General features: G+C 39.9%; 2 protein-coding genes across 6 annotated transcripts in view; both read right to left on the reverse strand.

Annotated features, from left to right (window-relative positions):
• pi4kaa (phosphatidylinositol 4-kinase, catalytic, alpha a) overlaps positions 1 to 6,003 on the reverse strand; it is a 28,398-nt gene extending 22,395 nt beyond the window's left edge. For 2 of the 5 annotated variants that reach the window (XM_034601335.1, XM_034601333.1), the window contains exons 1-10: positions 5,809 to 6,000; positions 3,663 to 3,779; positions 3,487 to 3,574; positions 2,688 to 2,776; positions 1,177 to 1,249; positions 822 to 1,078; positions 663 to 729; positions 410 to 558; positions 241 to 306; positions 58 to 154 (exon numbers count right to left, since the gene is read on the reverse strand). In XM_034601335.1, the coding sequence (XP_034457226.1) occupies positions 58 to 154; positions 241 to 306; positions 410 to 558; positions 663 to 729; positions 822 to 1,078; positions 1,177 to 1,249; positions 2,688 to 2,776; positions 3,487 to 3,574; positions 3,663 to 3,779; positions 5,809 to 5,919 (1,114 nt within the window). In that variant the 5' untranslated portion in view covers positions 5,920 to 6,000. Of the gene's footprint in view, positions 1 to 57; positions 155 to 240; positions 307 to 409; positions 559 to 662; positions 730 to 821; positions 1,079 to 1,176; positions 1,250 to 2,687; positions 2,777 to 3,480; positions 3,575 to 3,662; positions 3,780 to 5,808 lie in introns of all 5 variants that reach the window. The other 3 variants (XM_034601334.1, XM_034601332.1, XM_034601336.1) reach the window with 2 other exon arrangements.
• Positions 6,004 to 8,485: 2,482 nt separating this feature from the next.
• slc25a1b (slc25a1 solute carrier family 25 member 1b) lies at positions 8,486 to 17,774 on the reverse strand. Its single transcript, XM_034603261.1, has 9 exons — positions 17,333 to 17,774; positions 13,561 to 13,668; positions 12,021 to 12,120; positions 11,217 to 11,355; positions 10,892 to 10,976; positions 10,525 to 10,629; positions 10,310 to 10,425; positions 10,148 to 10,221; positions 8,486 to 8,944 (listed from the first exon to the last, which is right to left on the reverse strand). The coding sequence occupies exons 1-9, from the start codon at positions 17,439 to 17,441 to the stop codon at positions 8,830 to 8,832; spliced, it is 951 nt and encodes a 316-aa protein (XP_034459152.1). The 5' UTR covers positions 17,442 to 17,774; the 3' UTR covers positions 8,486 to 8,829.
• Between the last annotated feature and the right edge of the window lie 5,404 nt (positions 17,775 to 23,178).

The following is a 23,178-nucleotide window of genomic DNA, read 5'->3' on the forward strand; positions in this document are numbered from 1 at the left end:
CATCAGATTTTGAAAAAAAAGTGTGATTTTGAAAAAAAAAAAAAGTTGATTCTTTACCTTTCAAATTGTACAGGGTGTCTCTCAGCATTTTAAAGGTGGCTACATAAAGAGGATCACTGAAGGTTTTGTAGTAGAGATGAAGACCAGGATTCAACTGCCAATGAAGTGACATAAATTTATCAATGAACCAGTAGTATAAAAAACAACAAACAAACATCTGCTGTGAATTAAATGTAATACCTCTTTAAGTTCTGCCAAGGCTTCATCCAGTGATTTTAAAAACGACTCCGAGACAATTTGTTCAACCTATTGAAGAGAAACAGGTAAACGAATTTTCACCACATATGCATTGTGTGTGGTCTAGTTTTCCTTTTAATATATTTATTCTGCCACTGCAGTAAGTTCTGACCATGTGAAGGAGCTGTCTGAGCATATCCAGAGGGACCTGAAATTCTCCAGAGCTGCTTCCAGTGAAAAGAGGCGAGACAGAGAAGCTGGAGCTGATGGTGGAGAAGTAGTAATCAGGGTCCACTGCACTGCCATCGGGGAGGTACGAGCCTGAGGAGGGAAGGAAAGAATTCTTTGAAGCCATGACCTTATGCCAGCTATTAATGTTTCCTGGGATCGTCTGCAGGTTCAGCTGCTTCTGCTGAGGCACTTACCTTCAAAGTACTGCACAGAGGGATCAGCAGGTGAGCTGGGGGTCAGGCCTGCTCTCTCTGGACTGGCCTGAAAAAGAAATCGAGAAAAATGTAAATAATGGCTGGACACAGGTCATAAAGTTCGTCATCTTGCCTCTTATATTTCTTTACTATTAATACCTGTTGTGATGCACTCGATGAGCCTTTACGTCTCAGAGTGTCTGCCTGGCAGGCCGTGAGCAAAGAGCTTGGCAGGATGGAACGGAAGTCGTTGAAGGACCTGCGGTGAGCAGCGTCAATTTCATCGCCCGTAGGCAGCACAGGAGCAACTGGCCGAGGGAACAGCTTGGACAGTAAAGGTTCGTCAGTGTTGCTGTATCGGCCAAATGCTCGGGCTAAGCCGAGCAGGGTGGGCACTGTGTACCTGCACAGGTATTCTGAGAGGAAAAGGAGTAACAGCAAGCAAGAAAACATCAATACATAGAACAGATGAGTAATATACATATGGAAGCATGAGTGTTTGTTATGTTAATACCTTTATCGTGAGCCTCTGGATACTTGCAGACGTCAAGCAGCAACTGCATGATGTCCATGACAGTCTCCAGGATCTGACAAAGATGTTAAATCATCACACACACATATCAGCAAGATGTTATATATTTGGCTCTTTTAAGATGAACTGTGCCTCAGTGGAAAAGTATTTCCAGGATCTACTGTATCTCTGACAATCATGACTTTAGCTTTCCTATTTTTTTGATTGCTTTGGTAATACTTTATATTAATATACACTTACTCAACATTAACTAGTTGTTTATCATCATATTAGGAGCAAATTGATAATTCTTAAGCCATTATCAATGTTGTATAACCATAAAGTAAATCTTCCCACAATAAACACCTAATTACTGCTTATTGGTAGTAAGTTAGGAAGTTGATGTGTATGAATTAGAATAGTTATGTGCTTTGCTCAATATGAGCCTAATAAGGTAAAGAACGGAAAACAAGAGGATAAGAGAAAGGTTATCATCTGAAGGGAAATCTGCTCTATTTATAAAGAAGATAATTCTACTTGTGCTGACTTGTTCTTCTACCACTGAATGGAAAACTAATGTTTTCCATTCATTGGAATGTGCATCTCAGTAGGCCTCATCTTTTTGCTTTGTTACTTGCAGAGGTTTTTACTACAGAGGATTTATTAAGTTTGAAGAGGAGGTAGGAAGCTGCTTGGGTTATTAAGTGCCAAGCCACTGGTGAACTAGTTGCGAACAAGACCTCACTTTAGAATGAGGAACATATTCTCAGTTAGACTTCGAATGACTCTTCATGTGATTCTAGTACATTATAAGGTCCACACTGGACAAAGCACTTCAAGTTTTAATCCATGTACAACTTCTTAACTTACTATCAAAAAGAAGGGAAAAGTGTTAGTTATTGGCCTCATAGTTGTAGATAATTATAATGCAGAGTAGAACGTTAACAAATACTTATATCAACAAATAAAGGGTCAATATGTTTCTAATATGCATGTTAATAAGTGCACCTCAGTATATAGTGTTTTCATTGTTTTATGTAGCGACCCTTTCCAACTCAAACTTTTAGATCCTACAATCAAGAAATTCATAATATCAAATGAAAGTTAAATGTCCCACAGTCACATATAACCTAGGAGAGAAAACGTAAGAATACATATTTGAGTGACATGTCAGACATAATTAGACTGCCTGGGCGTAAACACTGGTACGGTTCTGTGATTGTACCTTGTTTATCTAAGACTTATCTAGCATCACAGCATTTATTCTGTCAACAGAGTAAAGATTTACAGACCGATAAGTCCAACGGAAATTAAAACCATCACAATTCAATAACAAAGAAAAGAGTTCTGAGGTTACTGATCTCAACATGTCATAGCATGCACAGATCAAGTGGGACAGACATTTAAGTAGCATGCCAAGTACAGTGATCCCTAGTGCTCGATTCTGTGCAGGCTCGGCTCGTCTCAAACAAGACGGATATTTCAATTGATCACACATTAGTACAAACACACACCTGCCCTCGTAAGCTCTCATCCCGCTGAGCGACATCTGAGAGAAGTGTCACAAGACCAAAGCTGAAGTTCTCTGCAACAGGCAGGGCTTCTGTAAGAGAGCAAGTTGACCTAATATTATTAAAAAGTACCATAAATTATACTTAGACATAATGACATTAATACTCACACAGCGCAATGAAAATTATATGATTGAATGCTATATGATTTATTTAATGTATGCCCATAGGGTTTCTTCGGGTTTCTCCCTTTCCATTTTTGTGTTATAGATTTTTGTGCATGTAAAGGTTCTGCTAAGTCACAAAGACTAAAATCTTTCCCTCATCCATCACAGACAACTCTGCTCCTGAAGAGCCTCAGGCGCCTTGTTTGCATTCCTGGCTTTTTTCGCAGTGTCACCAAGTAACAGAACCTGCCTGATAGCTAGTTTGGCTCAAACTGATACGGCAGTATTGATGCCATAGTTACCGTTGCTACAGCAGTGTTTTCAGCTGATCAGGAAGCATTTGGGTAAAGGGCTTGACATTTTCCACACATAGATACTTTAAGCTGCTGACCAATCACATAAGAATGAGCCAGCTGACCAATCAGAGCACAGTGGGCTTTTTGGGAGGCTGGCCAAGTCCTAAATGGAGATTTTGGTCAAAATAGGTGCAGCAGCAGTGTGGGTATGAAAGAAAATATGTTTTTTGGAACACCACAACATGAAAACCTTTTCTAGTTGAGCCCAATATTAAATATGGGCCCTTGAATATCATTAGAAACATAAAAATAAAATCATAGGGGTGTCTTTACCTCTACCTTTGCGTTCAGAACTTTCTTCAATCCACTGAACTTTAGGCAGCCCTTTAAGCAACCCCAGAAGGTAGGGGACGATAGCATCTTTGTGCTGCAACAGAATGACAACAACATACTGTGAATTCACTGTCTGCACAGAAGCACCATGAAGTGAGGAGGCGAGGAGCTGAAATGTTTACCTGCAGGTCTGACTCTACAAGAAAAATGCCCAGTGCAATGACAGCATCTCTCCTCCTCTCGTCCAGCTGGAAGACGCCTCTGAAGTCCACAGGGCACATGCATTGTAACTTCTGGACCTGTGGGAGGACAACACGCGTTTCACTGCTAAGATGTGGTGGAAGCAACATAGTAAACAACAGTAAGCTACTTGGATAATATGATAGATTCCTTTTAAAGAATGTAATTACCCACAGGATTAAGGAGACTCATAGTTCATGTCTAGATCCATTAGCAATTATAAAATGGCCCTCAGGAATTGAGCCAAAAACCTGACTCTGCATGGCATCAATAAGCCAAATGCTAAAGGGCCAGATGTGCTGAACTCAAATAGGGATTAAAAACCATTTAAAAACAGAGTGAGAGTAGTGCATATTAAATAAAACCTACAAAATACTTCCACTAAAAAACAGCACTGTTTTCAACACAAGTAAATTTAACGTTAATGTTTTCTTAAGTACCAAAGGCTGTTCTGAAGGTTTCAGGTTTCCCCACTCAGACATTCACAACGACAAACAGTTCGCTAAGTACACCCAGCTTTAATTAACATTCCAAAACAAGAGTCCTGCAATAACTCCTTCCTCTCTGAAGGTTATGATGTTAATTTTTTAGAAAGGTGTTGAGTCAACTTTACCATGATGAACAATTATGATAGTTAACTTTATTTGCTGACAGTTAATAAAAAAAAAAAAATAACCAAAGAATTAATCAGAGAAATAATCAGCAGTGTAACCAATGATGAAAATTAACATGAGTTGAGAAGGTTGTTGTTTCCAGCCACACTTCTTATAGTGTGTTCGTACTGCTCTTCAAAGCAAACACATTTCAAAAGACCTTAAGTACAGAGTAGAAACACTAATATTACAGTTTGAACAAACATAGAAATAATCCATTTAGACATTACACAATGGGCTACCTCCTCACTGTATTATTGCAACCACAGCTCTTTCATCATACTTCCTGTTGGACATGTTCAGTCCCATTGTGTGTCTCTTCCAATCAGTTCAACTTCTGCCTACTCTTCTGAGGCTTTTCAGAAGCTTCCCTGTGGCCTCCCATAATCCCTGACCACAAATCCTAACCACCTGAGTGAGTAACATAACAAGCAACAGCATTATTCTGAAAGATGAAGTTTTTCCGCAACACTAATTCAATTTTACACAACTCCCCAGCTCAGGCGTCTGTGGAAATTAACAGACAACAAGAAAGTTTCCATTAGTCACTGTTTCCTGTGCCATCCTGTATAAATGACTGCAGGTCCGAGAGGGAATACGCAGTGAATTACAATACATCCATTTTAAAATACTAGTGCAGTGTCTGTTCTAAACCTGCCTGTTCGGAATGGGCTGTTCTCTTGTCCTGTGTCAATGCTCCACAGAGACACTTTCAAATTATTTTGTGTCATTAGTGAGTCCGCCTCAAACAGTTCCACAATATACTGTCACTTCTTATTGTGTGTGTGCTGGAAGTTGTGTGCAGAGATTTTTAGAAACATCTATGGTGCAGAGTGAAGTCAGACAACTCTGTGCTCATCCTACCTGTTTTATCTGCGATGAAGAGTTTGATTTATTTATTTACTTAACAGCTTTGTTTTCCAGAGATAACATGTAGGCTATTCCAGAGGTCTAATCTCCAGACACAACTTTTCAAAAATAAAACATCTGTAATTCAGTGGGGAGTCGATTGGGTGAACGGTTCGCAAATTAAGCGATCCACAGACAGACAGACAGAAGGACAGGCGGACAGATGTTTGTGGAATTGGTGCGTAGATGGGACATAGCGTGGCAGCTCTCCTTCGTTTAATATATCAGCTCTTTCACCTACAGGAAGATTAGGTACAGGTTCAAAACAGCTAACGCTAGCAGACATTAGCCAGCTCTGAAGTCAGATGCCGCTGGCTCGAGCTCGCCGTTAAAACACCGAAAAGGGAAACGTAATTCACACAGAGACAAGATGAGCGACGCGTTGACGGTGTTTTCAGATTCCTAACACGGAGCGCACAGGTAGAGAAGCTCGGTTAAAGCCGGGCCTCGGTGCCACAGAGTCTCTGACAGGTATTAGCTCTCCGCTGCTGTGGCTAGCTGTGTCTCCTTGTACCTGCACCGTTACCTTTTCTATCGGTGCCTGCCGGTGAGCCGCCAGCGACCGAGCCAAGGACAGGACGGTGTTGAAGTAAAAGCCTCGTCTTCCTCCTCCTCCTCCTCCTCCATCCAGAGACATGGTTTAACGGAGCCTTAGAGCCGCAGCACAAACACACACATCTCCTCTCACTCGTCCCCAGGAGGAGTCCGCACTGACAACTACGGCAAGCGAGGAGTCCCAGCAGCGCAGAGCAAGGTCACGATCCAAAAAAAGGCAAAGAACAAAAACACTGTTATGCCGAACAATAAATAAATATGAATGAGGCAATATCTATCAAACTGATACAAGTCAAATCAAGTGTCAGTTTTACAATTTATATCTCAACAAGATGGAGATATAAACTAACTCAAATATCGACTTTTCGTCACACGGTGGCGTGGCGTCAAAGTTTGATTACACGCCATCAAAACACGAGGTTGTGTATCTCGGACATACGAGGACCATGAATCCTTGGATGCTGAGCGACAGCATCAAAGGAATAATATTAGTGCAGGGTCATAGCGCCACCTACTGATCAGTGTGAAAATGAAGTTGTTGTAACATTGTCCAATTGACACAAAATTGCTCACGCTACATCAGAGCCCCTATTTGAACAGATCTATTAGTCTGTATGTAATAATAGTGATGGCGCCACCTACTGGCAACAGGAAGTAAGCTTTGTTTTACAACTATCATTCAATTTACATAAAATTGTCAATAAATCAAAAAATATTTTTTGATTTATTCCTACTGTTTTAGTGCCAAGCTCTATTTGAATACATTCTTTGCATTTGAACATTTGATAGTTACACCATTTTATCTCTTCTCTTTGTCTGCATCAAGAGTTAATCTGCAATTGATCTACAGCCACTGTCTAAGCAAATTCTGCACATTGTCAATGAGGACATTATACTATCCCTGATACACCTCTTTTACAAACAGTTCAATATCTTTCATCCGTATAAGTATTGTAAATGTATTAAATTTAATTGGTATTAGGCACAGATTTTAATTTAAATATTTAATTATAAATAATCTAGCAATATAATTTACAACTGAATAAACTGTAAGGATTTCTTAAAGTACAATTGGTAGATTAATCTTTATGTGATCACTTAATAGTTTCTCTTCAAAGTGACTTTTACACTGAGCTGTAAGTAAGTCACTTTATAAAGATTAGTATTAAAACTAAGTAATATTAATAATAATTAATATGTTTACTTGTATATAAAAAGTTTGATAGTCTACACAGCATCATAGTCTCTCTTCCATTCTTGTATGCAAAAACTAAAATCAAGTAACAATTTATTCTAGTAGTTGAAAAAGTGTAGTGTAGTAAAAATGAATACAGCCATTGGAAATGTAGTTAAGTATAAAGCAGCATGAAGGGAAAATAATTCAATAAAGAACAAGTACTACAAATGTGTACTTCTGTATAGTTCTTGAATAAATGTACTCAGCTACTTCATACCACTGCTGAAATTAACACAACAAATTCAACAGTCAGGTACAATGTTTATTTTTGAGCATACATATCAGAATTGATTAGACTGAAGGCACATGACCGGGTTCAGCTACAGGAAATAATGTAAACACCAAAGATGTTTAAATATCTGTGACATACAAGAGGCTCCATGTCTGCAAGGCTGGTTTAACATGAAGCTGAAAAAGTAGCTCAAAGTAAACATTGTGTATCCTAAATAAAGACCCTATGATGAACAAAAAAAATTAATTGCACTGCATGTAAACATGCCAGACTCACAAGCTCCAGTCTTCAACATGGCATTATGTTTCTGAGCAGCAGTTGGCACATTGGGTTGTCAGTTAAGGTAAAAGGTAAAGGCAATTCATCTTAAAAAGAAAAATAAAGTCTAAAAAATCTTGGAAGGCACTATTAATAGAATTTCTCAAACAGGCATCTATTAAAATCATGTGTTAAAGGCTATTTGAATTTAGAAGCAGGAATTCATATCAGCAGTTAAGGTGAATCGAGAAAACATTAACATCTCAGACATACTGTAACTCAGATGCTGCCTGGAATGAAACATTTGGCCCTCGTGCAGTGTCTGCACTTGAGTACATTCATAAAAATCTCTAGTGACTAAGTACATACAACATTTAATCATTCTTAATCTCAAAAGATCTCAAAATGAATCATACAACACATAGGCACTTGTTATAGTATCAGTCTAGTAAGTTAATTGATTAAAACATTTCTGCAACTTCAAAGTGAACCACATCTTTACACCACCTCAACGCTGTTTTGTGGAAACGTGCATTTCTAAATGTTAAGTACATATGCAATATTGAACGGGCATCTTTCTGGATCCTACAATGTTAAAAACTGTGACTTAAGGCATTTAGTTCTTAAAGTACCTGAACCTCTGCAGCAGTGATATCTGGAGATGAATTATTCAGATCAGCTTTTGAATTAACTGTGGTTTTGAACAGCCTTTTGAAAATAGGAAAAATCGAAATACTTGCATATAAAGAGGGCTTTAAAACAATTTATCTCTGGTACAATCTCTAATTTTCAAGCAAAATGTCCTTGTCTATAGTGTCTGAATCACATTATGTCAGGTCGCGTAATGTTATTATTTTTTTTTTTATAAAACTGAATTCTGAAAACTGAATGTGTCTCAAGTTAACTTGAGAAACATCTTTTTTTGTTCCCATTAACCTTTTTCTCTAGTCAAGCAGATCTAAACAAATGCCCCTTTCCTTTCCCTGAGCTCTTAAGGAACTTCACCCTTCTGGAATTTAAAAGAAATGAGGAAGTTTGAGTGGTGATTCCGTCATCTGGAGCTTATTTCATGCAGATAATGCTTCCACTTAACTGTGTTATAAATAAAATCAAGAATACATCAATCCCTTTCTTTCGGAAAATCACTCGGAGGTAGACATTAGAACCTAGAAGCAGTGTTATAGGAGATTGTTTTGGGACTTGGCCTGGTTTATAATATGGATGGCCTGTCCTAACACTTCTGCTTGTGTAGCAGGACGTACGTTTCAGTCCGTCTTCCAAACTTTGTTCAGCACCTGTACGACTTCCTCATAGATTATGAAGACTATGGCCACATCCATACACACCCGACCAAGCCGAGGGACAGTGCCTTTGTAGAACCTGAATGGAATACACACAGAGAGAGTGAATACTCACTAAATGTAATTACATTCAAAGGGTTAGAAACTTACCAATATAGAAGTGCATTATCACAGAAAGCCATCTTCCATTCTAGGCAAACCACTACTATTAATACTAATACTACTACTAATAATAAAAACATTCTTATCATTTGAAAACATCCCAAATAGTAGCCAAACCTCATGGCAGACATAATGAGTCATGACAACAAAACCCATGTATTACAGGTTAAAGAAAAGGTGAATTCATTATATGGCCAAGTGAAGGGAGAAGTGGGCCCAAGACAGTACCATGAGGTACTCCAAAACAGTGGTAACCAAAAGCTGACTTCTTGTCAGGGTGGAGAAGCACTAAAATGATAGCGAACTTGATGAATAAGTCTCAATATAAAGTTTGATGAATGTTTTTTTTTTTTAAATGTTTTAACATCATCTTTCGTTCCTGTAAAAGCAACTAGTGAGAAAATTCAAGAACCCCATTATTGTGTATCTTGCTACTGTCAGATTGTGATATTGATGAGCTTAGCATATATACTTACTGCTAGGTAAGATAGGTACTGAGCAGCAGATTTTATAGTCTTACAATTCTAAAATATCTTTGATGAGCCATTATTGGTGGATATTTTGGCTGAGCCAACTTATTGATTTAGCTCTATGTGGAAAGAATTGCACTATATTTCCGTCATTAGCACCTTTTATGCTCAGTCATTAACAAGTGATTAAAAGTTTTAAAAATACATAGAAATCCCAGCTCAAACTCCAGGAAGTATGTCTGAGCTTCTCTCAGCAAGAGATCAAATCGGTGTATTTCCCAAAATGTCTGAATTATTCCTTTGATTCATACTCTTCAGAATAAATGCAGTTACGTTCTGGTTCTCTAGTTACCTGCCATACACAGAGTTCAACTTACTGCTGGATTATCAGTGTGTAAAGAGTGTGAATACTTTTTAGTATCCAAGTGCTAAAAACTGGACTAGGTTGAGTTTCTTGAAGACGTTTCACCTCTCATCCAAGAGGCTTATTCAGTTCAAGTTTATAGTATGAGGTCAAATCCAAATTACCGAATGAATTATTATCAGGGCGCTTCCTGAGGCATCGGAAAATCACTGCGAACTATATAAACCCAGCCAAAACTCAACATGCAGACTGTAATTCTCCATAGATCATATCCATATGAACTTACGCCTTTGGTCCCTCATGCTTCATGATCTTGACGGCACAGTCCATTGTGCTTTTGTACTTGTGAGCATCAAGACCCTGTTGATAGATGCACATACATACATTAGTCGCTACGCCCAGGGTAGAACTATGAGATTATAGGAAGTGAACGTGTTCTTCAACCAACCTGCATTCTGGTTTTGATGACATCCAGAGGAGTGTTTCCAAACACGCTAGCAGCACCAGCAAAAGCGCCAAACGATCCAGTTATCAAAGGGTTAATGGCTTTGTTGGGGTCATCACCTTTGGAGTTAATGAAAAGTAAAAGATTATTCTTTGATTACATTATTTGGTTGTATGTGTTGAGTATAAAGATAAGGAACAATTGATTCACTCACACACCTTTGTACCAGTTCCTCAGTGAAGTCATGACATAGAAGCGGATGGCTTGGTTGGAGCCTTGCTTCAGTACAGTGGCTGTTAGGCCCTGATAAGTCCCCTTCAGTCCTGTAGATAAAACAGTATTATCAGTGCTCTATCAAATGCATAACTACTTTTAGAATCAGTTACCAGGTCTTAAATTAAAGGACTTTTCAGATGTAATGAGGCTAACGAAAAGTACAGTACATTATTCTTTAAATAATGAAGGTGATGACTCAAATAACTTGACAAGTAATTTCCTTTATTCCTGTAAAACCACGATGAAGTGGAGATGGAACAGTAGGTGGCAGTATAATGCAACTGATAAAAATAAAAAAGCCTTCCTCACCTTCGGTTCGAATGATCTCCCTCACCCCATGGAAAAATCCCTTGTACTTTGGGTTTGCTGATGTCTGGTCATGGATGAATTTGACCTAAAATTACACCGCAAATGTGATAAAATAATTCTGAAAGGAAAAAATTCAGAGCAGAAAACAACTGATGGCTCTTAATACCTGTAACTTGCCAGTTTTATATCTATCTATCTATCTATCTATCTATCTATCTATCTATCTATATATATATATATATATATAGTATTGGAAATGTTCAAATCCACATTGGATATATTTTGTTTTCATGGACATACAATGGTTATGTCTTTTTTTTTTTACCTTAACTGTCTCCATGGGACAAACGACTAACACGGCTTCTGCAACTCCAGCTCCAAGGCCACAGAGGAATCCTCGCTTGCTGTCTAGTTTACCGCTCTCATCACGCATCTTATTACTAAGGAACTCAAACACCCCAAATCTGTAGAAAATAATAAACAATAAAAACATGATTAACAACCAAAAGTACAAAATAACATGTACCAGCTTCTAGCAGCATATTCTTAATAAAGGATCTATAATTTGTAGTAGCTTTAATAAAGCATTTAATCATTTCATTTTAGATCCGATATAAGACATTAGTGAGTCTTACTTTTGAGTTACCAGGTTGTGAAAATTGGCTGGACTGTTACTTGAAATTTGAAAGCATTTATTAATGTATCAACTACCAACTTTTTTTATCATCAAATAATCTGTCTATTTCTTTAAATAAATCCTTGTGTAGAAAATTGTACAGAAAAATGTCAAAGCTGTGACAATCCAAAATGCAAACATGTTAAAAATGTGGAGAAAAGCAGCTGTTCTTTTCATTTGAGAAGCTCAAGCAAGAAAATGAAAAAGAGAAAAACATTAATCAGTTACGAAAATTCAATTTGAAAAGGTCAATTTTCTGTCAATCTCTGCTCAACAACTTGAAAATGTTTCAATTGGGATGATTTGTTCCAAAGTGTGCAAAAGTAGAAATAGAGAAATGATGCTTTACATATCGAGCATCCACACCTGATGTCATAATGGAAGTACTTTATTTATATAATGCACTGTTTGTTCATGCCTGCACATGTGTGTAAGGTTGTGTGGTTGCAGTACCTTACAGCTGCTTTAGGTATAGAGCCATACAGCAGAGAGCTTAGACCTCTGTACAGACCCCTCACCCCATGACCGTCCACTGTCTGCTTCACACAGTCCCCTGTCGGAGAAAGAGAGGACAAGGGAGACAGGAAATAAACAAAAGAGGAAACAGGTAAGAGGAAAAAAAGAGAAGGGTTAGGGTTAGTACAAGCTACAAAGAAAAAAACAGTGATTTCCTGCATGGATATAAAAACACTCCCGCGCTACTGCCAAGAAAAAAACGTCCACAGTGAATATAATCAGTAGCTGTGTTGTTCCAATAATCCTACTATAACAGTAATTTGTCAAAAGTTAAGAGTAGTGAATTTCAGAGTTCCACATGTGTCTATTGGAGTCTGAAACGACACTCCCTCATACTGAGTCTCCACAGAAAAACATGGTCTGTGCCAAAGTTCACAAGCTCTCATGGAACAGATAAACACCAGCTTACCACACAATACACGTTTGTTCACGTTTGCTCTCAAATCTGCAATAACACAATCTATACACTTACTTATCATGTCAAATAGTTCTGTGTATCTCGTGTACATAGTGATAGATTGGTTTAGGGGCGATGTTGTAAAGTATTAATTCTAACAAAAAATAACAGTTGTATCGCATAGCTCAAGATTGAATGAATTAAAAAGTAACAGATAAAAAACATGTGTATTCTATTAGGGAATCCCATCATACATCATACCCATTAAGCATGTGAGCGGACATCACTTAGATGAGTAATTGTGATGAGTAGATGAGAAGACTGATACACGTCTGGGATCTGTTTGTTAGCGGTGAGCTTAGCATAGCATAAAGGCTGGAAGCATGTGGAAACAGCAAGCCATGTACAGTCCATGAGGTCCATGAGGTCCATGAGGTCCATGAGGTCACCAAGCCCCCAGCAGAGACTCCACACAGTCACTACACCTTCTAAGAAGTATTCCACCACCTGGCGCCTCATAACTCCAGAAATTAACATTTTTTTATTTTATTTTTTTTGTAGAAATTAAAGATGCTGCTAGACTTTTTGTATCTCTCTGTTTTCCTGGCTTCTTGTCATTAGTCTAATGCTGCCTTCAAATAGAACGTGTGAGCTTGTGGTTACGATGTGGGGAGTTGTGTACACAAGCCAGCAGTTGAGTAATGTCATTCAGGAAATGCAAAGGCATAATGATAGAGGATAAAAATGCGGCTGTTTTCCACAGACGTGTTATATCTATTATACTCTTGAACTCCAATATTCCCTGATTGTGTATATACCACAAAAAGGGGGCATTCCCCCATTGAAGACAGCACAAACTAACTTTCACCTGGCTTTTCCTTTAAGGACATATTGTCCCCATGAATGACAACTCCAGATTAACAAGATATGAAGACATTCTGCTGGTGTGCTGTGGTATCCCATAGTGTTGTATTTCTATTATTCTAAAATCACCAATATTACCATCACATGCAATAATAGAGGTGAAATCTACTCTCTTTTTCACTAGTACCATTCAGAAAATAAATAACATAAACTCACCGATGCCTTTATATTTGGGAGGATTTGCCTTTTCATCGAGTTGCAGCTGTGTTTTCACGTACTCTGTTGGAAAGGTGATGCAGATCTCAATGCCTCCTGCAATCCCACCTGAAATAAGAGAAAAGAAGAAAAAAAAAACATTCAGCACATATCAGTTTTAACAAAAGTCTTAAGAAACACTGTCAAACCCACACAAGCATTCATGTGAAAACTGCATCAACACACTGAACCACTACAACTATTCTTTATTCAGTTTAAAATGCTGTGTTCCCATTATACAATTATATATGTTTACACTTTTCTTCCAAGTTAAAGTATGATTTTCTAATTGACTGTCTAAAGGTATTTTAAGGTTTTACATCTGATAATAAAAAGAGGCAACACAACATTTCTGTTGCAAGAAATAATTTTTTTAAATTTACTTTAGACATAAACCTGTGGGAGCAGTAAAGTTGATTCGAGTTTAGTTTTGACTTTAAAAGCTGTCAGCGAAGTGCACATTTGTAGCCACCAGAGGATGTATAAATACAATATGACTGATGCATGTCTGCTCCACAGTGTTTCAGCTACAGCGCATATACACCAGCTCCACCTTAAAACCCTGGCTGTCACACATCTGCCGTTCAACAGCGAACTCTCAGCCATGCAGCTGATTGGCTCGGCTGATCGAAGCATGATTCTGCCCAAAGAAACTCCCCTTAGCCCTGACTCAACTCAAGGGGGTGTGTAGGCTCCGGAGAACATAGTGTTCACCACATCACCCTACAAAAACACACAGCAGCCGTCAGGTGATGGTCTGATCCCTCGGATGTGTGACAAGTGGTTGGTTTGCAGAGGGAATGGGGAGTGGTCCTAATAGTATCCATCTGAAAGACGTCTGTGTTCAATGAACCTGGCTACTAATGCTTATCCAGGCCCTGACTAACAAGTTCATGTTTAAAAAGAAGATACATTTACGCAGATGTGTTAAAAGACTTTAGATGGTTAAGTTTCTAACATGTATTCAAGCTTGAATTCATTCTCACACACTTTATAAAGGGCTCTCTGTTGATGTCTTTCACATGCACTCTGTCCACTAAACAACGTCATGCAGAGAAGTCCAACAGACCCCTGGTTGCAGCCTACATTCGGACATGCAAGTCAGGCTGGTCGTGCACGTGCAAGCACAAGGTTACAGGCTGCGACGCTCGACCGAGGTTCTAACAGTGCTGGTTATGACACACTCCAGCTTTCGATCGGTTAGAGACCGGGTTTACAGCTGTGGTTACGAATTAAACATGAATCAAAAACACAGTCCACACAATCATTATCTGCAAACACTCCTCCATTCAGTACCTGCATTACAGCCACGTGTTCTGGAAAAAGATATAGAACCGGTTTAACAAGTCCAACATGTAGGTACACTAAAACAGGTATTTTGAGAGGGAATGTGGAAAGACGGATTGACTGTCAGTGTTTATCTACTACGTTATCTGTCTTTTTTAAAGACAAACATAAAGGGAGGTCAAGGCTGTACTTCTTCAGGGAACGCTACATTACAAATGGCCGTATGCGCAGTTTAATGTCAATGCACTTTTCCTGCGATGACTAGTCTAATGGCGTATTAACGTGCTGCTCACGTTGCTTGCATTTCCTGAGATGGGAAGTGGTTCGTCCCACTTTGTTGAGCTCATGTGCTCTCAAGTCGATATTATATTTCAAGTCGATATTTGAAACGATTCAAATATGGCCTTATTTAACTTAAGCTGCTTTCAGACATCAAGTGGCCTTTGCATGAATTTTCCAAGTCTGAAAGTTGACAATTATTCTGACCCCATAACTGCACGTCAATTGTTTACAATGAGAAAGACCTGTGCTTGACACAACTTTATCAAACATGTATTTAACTTTCAAACAATCACAACAGTATACACGCCTGCCATGAAATAACCTTTCATTTATGTTCTGAAATGAAAAAGAAGGGAAGTGAAATTGGGTGAAATTATGCTTGTAATTGCTATGGACGAAATAAAGCCTGTAATTTTCCCACAAGCTTCATTTTACGCAGTTTTTCTCATGAAACTGCACTTTTTAAAAAGGAGCAGTTTGACATTTTGGGACACATTCTCATTACCTTGCTTCAGACAGAGGCAGGCTAGTTGTTAAACAAAGGAAACCTATACTGTAAATAAAGATGACTCCCACTATAATATCTGTAATTCTGTGGGGATTAGTGGTGTCATTAAGCTTTGGCATGTGATCCAGCTACTCCCTTGTGACTTGCTCGTAGCTGCCTTGTCGTCCTATTAGCTCGCACTGCAACTACAGAGAGCTTTAGTCATTTATTCACAAGATTGTGGCTTGCATTTCACGCTTACCACACATTACACTAGAGATAGCATGGGAAATTATCTTGAATCTTTCTCTTTGCAAACGCTCCACAGCTGAGCTTGTCACAGGCGTGTTGTAACCCAGGTGAATGAGTGTAGGAGCTGACAGAGCAATGTGCTTTGTCACTGTGGCTCAGGATTCATGACCCGGGCCTCTGAGCACACACACTGTGAGGGCAGGAGGTCAATAAAAACAAACTGCTCACAGTGATATATATGTAAAAGTACAGTTAACACATTTCTTTATGTTCAAGGATGAAAACCTAGTAGATTCACCCATAGGGGTTTCTCTCTCTTTCTAATGATGTTGCAATATTATGTAGTAAATGCTGAGTTCTGTCACTGATTAACTAATGAGACAGGCCGGCAATCAGAGTTAATCTCTACCAGGTTTCTTTGGAAAGGGGTCTGTGCTAAAGTCTACAAGTTCCAGGAGCTACCAGACTGTCCGCCCTCCAGTCCCAAACTACATTTTACTGCAGTAAACTGAGATGATCTGTCCTGGCAGGCTTAGCAGGACCAATGGATGAAGAAACTTGTTGTTCATCCGGGAGTCTAGTATAAAATGTAAGCATTTTCTGTGGCGCAAGAAGATTTTGTTAACCAAGTTAAACTTAGTCTAACACAAAGAATGCAGTTAAATCCCTACTGGCTAATGGTACTGGACTTTAAGAGACAGTGTTATGTTCTAAAAACACATACAGAAACATTTTATAAGTTACTTTGCTGACTTTGGCAGATTAGATATACATTTTTTTAAATTAAATTCAAAACTTTTAAAATGATACTGAAATCAATGTCTCTGTGTAGAATATAGTGAGATCTAGTGGTGAAGGTGCATGTTGCCGCTGAATACCCCTCACCTCACCATCCCCTTCCTAACATGACAGAGAACCTGTGGCAGCCTTCAGCTGTCAAATGATGTTTAGTTTGTCCAGTTTGGGCTACTGTAAAAAAAACATGGTGGCCTCCGTAGAGAGGAACCGCTCCCATAAATATAAAGTATTTCAATATAAAGGGCCCATTCTAGGGTAAAGAAAACAACAATTCGTATAATTTAGATGAAACACTCGCTAGGATTCTTTCATATTCAATTTCTGCCAATAGATCCTTTTCACCTGAAACTTACACACTGGACCTTTAAAGCCCTGGAGACGCCCTGCCTTTCAAACATCATGGTGAACTACATGTCTCTCTCCTGCCTGCGGTGCACATTCCTCTCAAATGCCTTTCAGATCAGAGTGACACTGAGGCACAGAGCTGCAGCTGAGGCCTGTGATCACATCTGTAGACACAGGTTCAGCCTTTTGCATGGACACACAAAGTTTAACCGCTGCTTCTGCAAGAAAAAACACACGAACACACACACACACACACACACACACACACAGAAACTTTGTTACCTGCCATAATAGCTTTTCCAGGGTGGGTGAACTTGTTACTCGCCGGAGCTGCAGCCGCCAAACACCGGGGTCTGTGGAACGGGCTCACGAAGCCTGGTTGTCCCGACATGACTGCGAAACGCCGGGCAAACTTTTGTTGTCAACACGGATGTGCTCGGTGGCCACGGAGCCGCTCAGCCTTCAAGCGCTTCTCATGCAGTCCGGGTGCAGGCGCCTCGACGCGGACACTCAGCGAGCAGAGAGGCGGCGCTGACCATTGGACTCTCGGCGCTGATCTGTTGTTAAGTGTACTTTTGACAGTTATCACCACAGTGCAAACACACGCACACACCTACACGCACACAGGCACAGGCACACACACAGGCTGATAGCGTCGAGTCAGTGTTCATTCGGGGCGGAGCACAGCGCGACACCGACCCACCCCCCCTCGCCAACCCGACATGGAGGGCGCCATGTTTGTCACCAACTTAAGGAGGACCGGTAACTCTGCTCTGCTCGTTGAAAAACTCCTGCAACACGTTTTCTGTGGGTCCCCTCTCCACTGCACTGACAAGCACCTATAAGTAATAATAATAGGAAGAATACATTCAATTAAAAAGGTACATTTACTTCATGCTACTTTCTGATGCAAGTATTTGGTCCATCATGTGTAGTCAACCATAGCTATTTTACAACTTAAAGGTCCAGTGTGTAAGATTTAGACATCTATTGGCAGAAATTAAATATAAAATAATCCTAGTGATGTTTTCACTAGTGTGTTTCATCTAAATTGTGCAAATGTTTGTTTTCTTGACCCTAGAATTGGCCCTTTATATTTATATTTACATCGGGAGCGGGTCCTTTCTACGGCAGCCGCCATGTTTTATTTTAGTAGTTCAGACTGGACAAACTAAACACCTTTTGAGTTTTTATGACAACTGAAGGCTGCCAATGGTGTTTGGAAGGGGATGGTGAGATGAGGGGTATTCAGCTGCAACATACAACTCCACCACTAAGTGTCACTAAATTCTACACACTGTACCTTTAAGATTTTAATTTTACATAAAAAAGAAACTTATGAGTTTGAATGCAGCATATTGTTGAATATTAAACCAGTGTCAGAGTCTTTCAGGTTCCTTGACATGTTTTAAGATATCAAGTTGTTCCATCAGAGAGAAATGTCCCCTTTAAAACTATTTATTTGAAGCCCGGAGAAGTAAGACTCACGTCTGAAATATTTATCAAAATTTGTGTTTCAGAACTTCCCATTAGTTAGCCCGTGTCCCATCTTCTCAGATTTACCTGGTGACCCTTTCGAGGGGCCCACTCTCTAGGTTATCCATTAGACAATCTAAGTACTTTAAGCTAGCTCCAATAAAAGCAGGTCTTGAATATTACTCAAAAATTATTTTTGTTAAATTAGTGCATAACTTTTAATATTTTCGGTACAATTTGCTGATTATACTTAGGTACTTTTAAGAAGACTATTAAATGGGTTTTGGTCATGCAGGCCCTTTTCCAGGAGATACTGTATATATAACCGTCCAATGGTAAGATCTCCCTTATGAATTAAAGAGCTAAAAAGACAAGAAAGGTTTTAAGCTTCGGATGATTATCCACAAGGATGGCTATGACCAAAATCTTGCCATTTCAAGTCTTTGTCTGTAGTTGTGATCCAAGGTCTGACCCAGTCCCACACATGCTATTTGGTGACTCCGCAGATGACCAGTAGCAACACCCTGCAGGACCTGGTAAGATTCAACCGGTGGAGTCAAGGACCTCTCTTTCTACTCCCATTGCGGGAGGCCACTGCCCAGGAGCTACATGGGGTGGCTGCAGAGGATGGCCACACAATGGCTGACAGCCACTGCAGCTGGAGAGAGCTTTACTCAACAGCTTTTATTCCGAACTTCCCCAAAGAACTTTATCTCCTTGGGGTAAAGAAACCTGCCAATGCATTGGTATTACTTTGGATCCATTTACTTCTATGCTCATACCGGACTTTGACAGCCATCCATTGCATACAGGGATCCAGGACCAGATCGCATCTTTGCAAAAATCTGGCACACATGTTGGATCCTGTGAGGCAGAGAAGCAGTTTGCTGTTTCCACAGAACCTTTTACCCAGTGTCTTCATATGTAGAGCAAAAGCTGCTGTGGGCCAATCAATTTGCAAAGCTAATCATTTCTGGCCCTGTCTTGTGATCTTCAGCAGCTCCTGGCCCCACACAAAATACACTCTCATAATGCCCCTTATGCGGTGAGAACAGCACTGGATATCATGGTTGGTGCACTGCCTCGTTAATAAGAAGTCCTTCAGTTTGTTAAAATGAAGGGTATTCTCCACATAGCCATGTTAGATTGTCAGCAAACAAGATCCTGTGACTTCTAACTGCCAGCAGCCTGATGGAAGTAATCTGCACAAGGGATGACTTCCTGAGTTGCAGTCAGCGTAAGTACAGCACATGAAAAGCACGCTGAAAAGAGTTAATTAAAGTCTGCCAGATTTTGCACGGGCATTGATGTCATAATGATGGATCACATCATTACAAAGTGTGGGACTGTGAAGGTTTTAGGAGAGATTAGACTCTATGTGGGGAAAACCAAGCAAAGAGGCAGGATGTTGGTGACGAGCAAAAGAAAATGTGCTCTTAAACAAACAAAAGATTTGCTAGGTATGGCAAAGCAGAATGAGCAAGCAGAGAGACAATAGACAATAAGCAAGCAGGTGATCAACAAAGAACAGTAGGTTCAAGTGAACTTACATGTAACAAACAGATTCAGAAAGAAAAGCCAGACTGGTTCTGAAAGATTCTGGGGGAAACGTTGCTACCACCAGGTCAATTGAGGTTCTGGCAGAGAAGTGGTGGTTGAACTGGTTGAATGATTGATTGCAGTTGTGCAGCAGTGTTGGCGGGAGATACTGAAAACTAGAAACCAAGCCCAGCCAGGAACACAGACCAAACAGGAGCAGCACTCAACATGGGGACAGAGCAGACACACACATACCAGAAGAGTGCACAAAACAAAAACTAGCCCCCAAAGTCCATAATCTCAACTGACTGATTTCATAACTGCTTGCTATCCACACATTCAGATAATGTTATTGAAAGTTAGCTAAGTTATAACCCATATTCACAACTTACAAATTCAAGATAGAGGACATTTATGTTCTGCCTGGTGAATTAAGTGGGTATCCTATTGACAAGCTCGGGCAGAAGGGTGATTTTGGAACAGTGACCCAGTGCCGACTAGACACCAAGGAGAAGCTGGTGATTAAGCCTGTATAAAACAAGAAGGTCTGACTTGGTAGAAAAGAGTTTTCATTCTTTTAAAACACAGAGCACTTATGAAATGTCATTCACGTTCCCCTGAATGAGGCTGTAGACGTGTACCCTTGGCTGTGTTTTCACCTTCATGTGCCTCAGCTGGGCTCACAGAGCAAATATGATAGAGAATGAATTAGTGATATTGTGCAGATGCGGTCAGCCTGATGATCACTTGCTTCTCCTGAACTGAATACAGGTTCAACCAGGAACAGCGCAACAGGCTCCTTGACCAGTCTTGATGATATAGTAAAGACTCACACATCTGAGCATGAGGACATTTGTAAGTATTCTCAAACAAATGCTGCAAGAAAAAAATTCACCCTCAGTGAAGCTCTGGGGCATCCTTCTGTTACCACGATAAATATATATATATATATATTTCCTAGTGAAGCTTACTCCAAACCTGATACGCCTGTTTGACAATAAAATTATGCCACCTGGAGGAATCAGCTGATGAATCCAAGCACAACGCAAATTGTAAAGATAAGGATTCCTGAAGCTATCTTAGATAACGACTCTGCTGCAGGGACTTTACCTTCCACTGCTTTTCATGATTATGACAGGGACGGCACTAGCACAGGTTTTATTGAAATCAAAATCAGGAAGAAATATTTGAACAGGGGTCGAAGATTCTTCTTGTGGCTGACCAAGACTACACATTGCTGCAGAGCAGATGTTACTGAGTGAAGACAGACCTCACTTGACTGAAGATGCCATGGGAAGCACAGTGGTGCAGCTGTTAGCACTGTCACAACAGATTAAGATGACTCTGGATCTGAATCTGCTTTTCCAAATAGTTGAATCAAACGACTTATTTGAATGGAACTGTATATTTGCACCATTCACCCTCAATCGGCATTAATGTTATGGCAGAGTGTTGTACGTGTCCCCATGCATGCGCAGGTTTCCTCCCACAATTCAAAAGTGTAACACTAACCGACTGTACATTTCTCGTGGATGTTAGGGTTATCTATTTGACCTTGCAAAGGCTAAGAGGGATTGGTTATCTCAAATCTTTCACGGCCAAGTTGAGGTTTCTCGAACATGTGATGTTGAGGCCCGAGGGTTTCTGTTTTCTTGCATGTTGTAATTTAGTGATGTTCAAAAAGATAATGTGTTTGTTGTCCTGACTTCTAGGCTGCTTCTGAAATATCCTGTTTTGTTGTCTTTGGGTTAATTGTAAGGGTGCAGGTCTGACAGAATTCATGTAGGAGGTTTGTGACCGCACCACTTAGTCATCTGCACATATGGAGACCCTTAATTTCTGTCTCATTTACAGTGAGGACAGGTGCAGTGCATTGATCCAATTGATATGCAAATTCCTTCAATGTATAAATTAAAGAGGGTTGGACTGAGGTTCCTCCTCTGCCCCACCCCACAACCCGAGAAAAAAAGGCTGTTTGTTTGTCTCCATGGAGTCAAGGCCTTATAGATATCAATAAAACACACGTAGACCTTTCCTTAGCTGGCCCTGAGAGCTTAACGCACTGCACCTTGGGAAAACACGTACAAATACACGAAACACGAGCAAATCCACACAAAATACTCCCAAAACAAGTAAAGAGATAAACACACGCCCTAAATGGCCTTGCAGCCAAATATCTGTCCGATTTCTTGACCTGGGATGAGCCCTCTTCGCCACTGAGATAAGCAGATGGAGCCCTGCAGTTCACTCCCAGGTCACAGCTGGAAACAAAGGGTGAGCAAGCCCCTGCTCTCAGAGCCCCCACATTATGAAACTCACAGCCCATGGAACTAAGAATGTCTCGTCGTTCTTTTAAATCCTTTCTCAAAACGTTTCTTTTTCGTGTAAGCTTTTAAAATTGTCTAATGGTCTACTAATCCTATTTGTTTATTTTGCTTTGCTCATGTTCCATTGTTTCATTATCGTTTGATCTGCCGGCCTGGTGCTGTTTCCTCTTTGTAAAGCAATTTGTAACACTCTACAAAAAAGTACCACATTAATAAAATGTATATCATTTTACCGCTGCAAACGAATTAGAAAAACATGCTGAATCTGACTGTACCCCAAGTCAGTAGTCAACAACAACTCCTGACTGTGCGTGGGGGTTGGACATATGTTGAACATATATTCGGCCCCTTTGTGTAAATTGTGGCCCCTTTAAAGGGGACATAGCATGCCCATTTTACCACAAGTTGATATGGTTCCTTGGGGTCTTAATGAAATGTCTGTAACATACTTTGGTCAAAATACCACAAGGATCATTTCAAACAGCACCCTTTTTACCCTGTATAAAACAGCCCTCCCCAGAGTGACCTGTTTTGAGTGCCTGTTCCTTTAAATGCTAATGAGCCAGCTCCCCCCTCCCCCCTCTCCCCCCATGATTTTAAACGATATAAATTACATATTTTATATGATATAAATTATCAAATATGCATCCCATACTTTGTATTCCCCTTCTGTTGTCCTGGAGTTTTAATTTTCCCAATCACATAATTAAATGTCCCCCTCTGCCCATCCACTACAAGCACACAAGCAGACAGACAGAGAGAGAAAGAGAGGTGGGGGGGGGGGGG

Source organism: Hippoglossus hippoglossus, chromosome 12 (assembly GCF_009819705.1).
Source record: "Hippoglossus hippoglossus isolate fHipHip1 chromosome 12, fHipHip1.pri, whole genome shotgun sequence".
Lineage (NCBI taxonomy): Eukaryota > Metazoa > Chordata > Actinopteri > Pleuronectiformes > Pleuronectidae > Hippoglossus > Hippoglossus hippoglossus.

Bases quoted from the DNA above. Each gene is read 5' to 3' on its own strand.
- slc25a1b (XM_034603261.1), bottom strand. From the start codon at position 17,441: ATGTCGGGACAACCAGGCTTCGTGAGCCCGTTCCACAGACCCCGGTGT. The intron at 12,121-13,560 runs GTGAGTTTATGT...TTTCTCCGACAG, and splicing joins TCCCAAATATAAAGGCATCG to GGGACTGTGTGAAGCAGACA. The intron at 10,977-11,216 runs GTAAAAAAAAAA...GTGTAATTTTAG, and splicing joins GTCCCATGGAGACAGTTAAG to GTCAAATTCATCCATGACCA.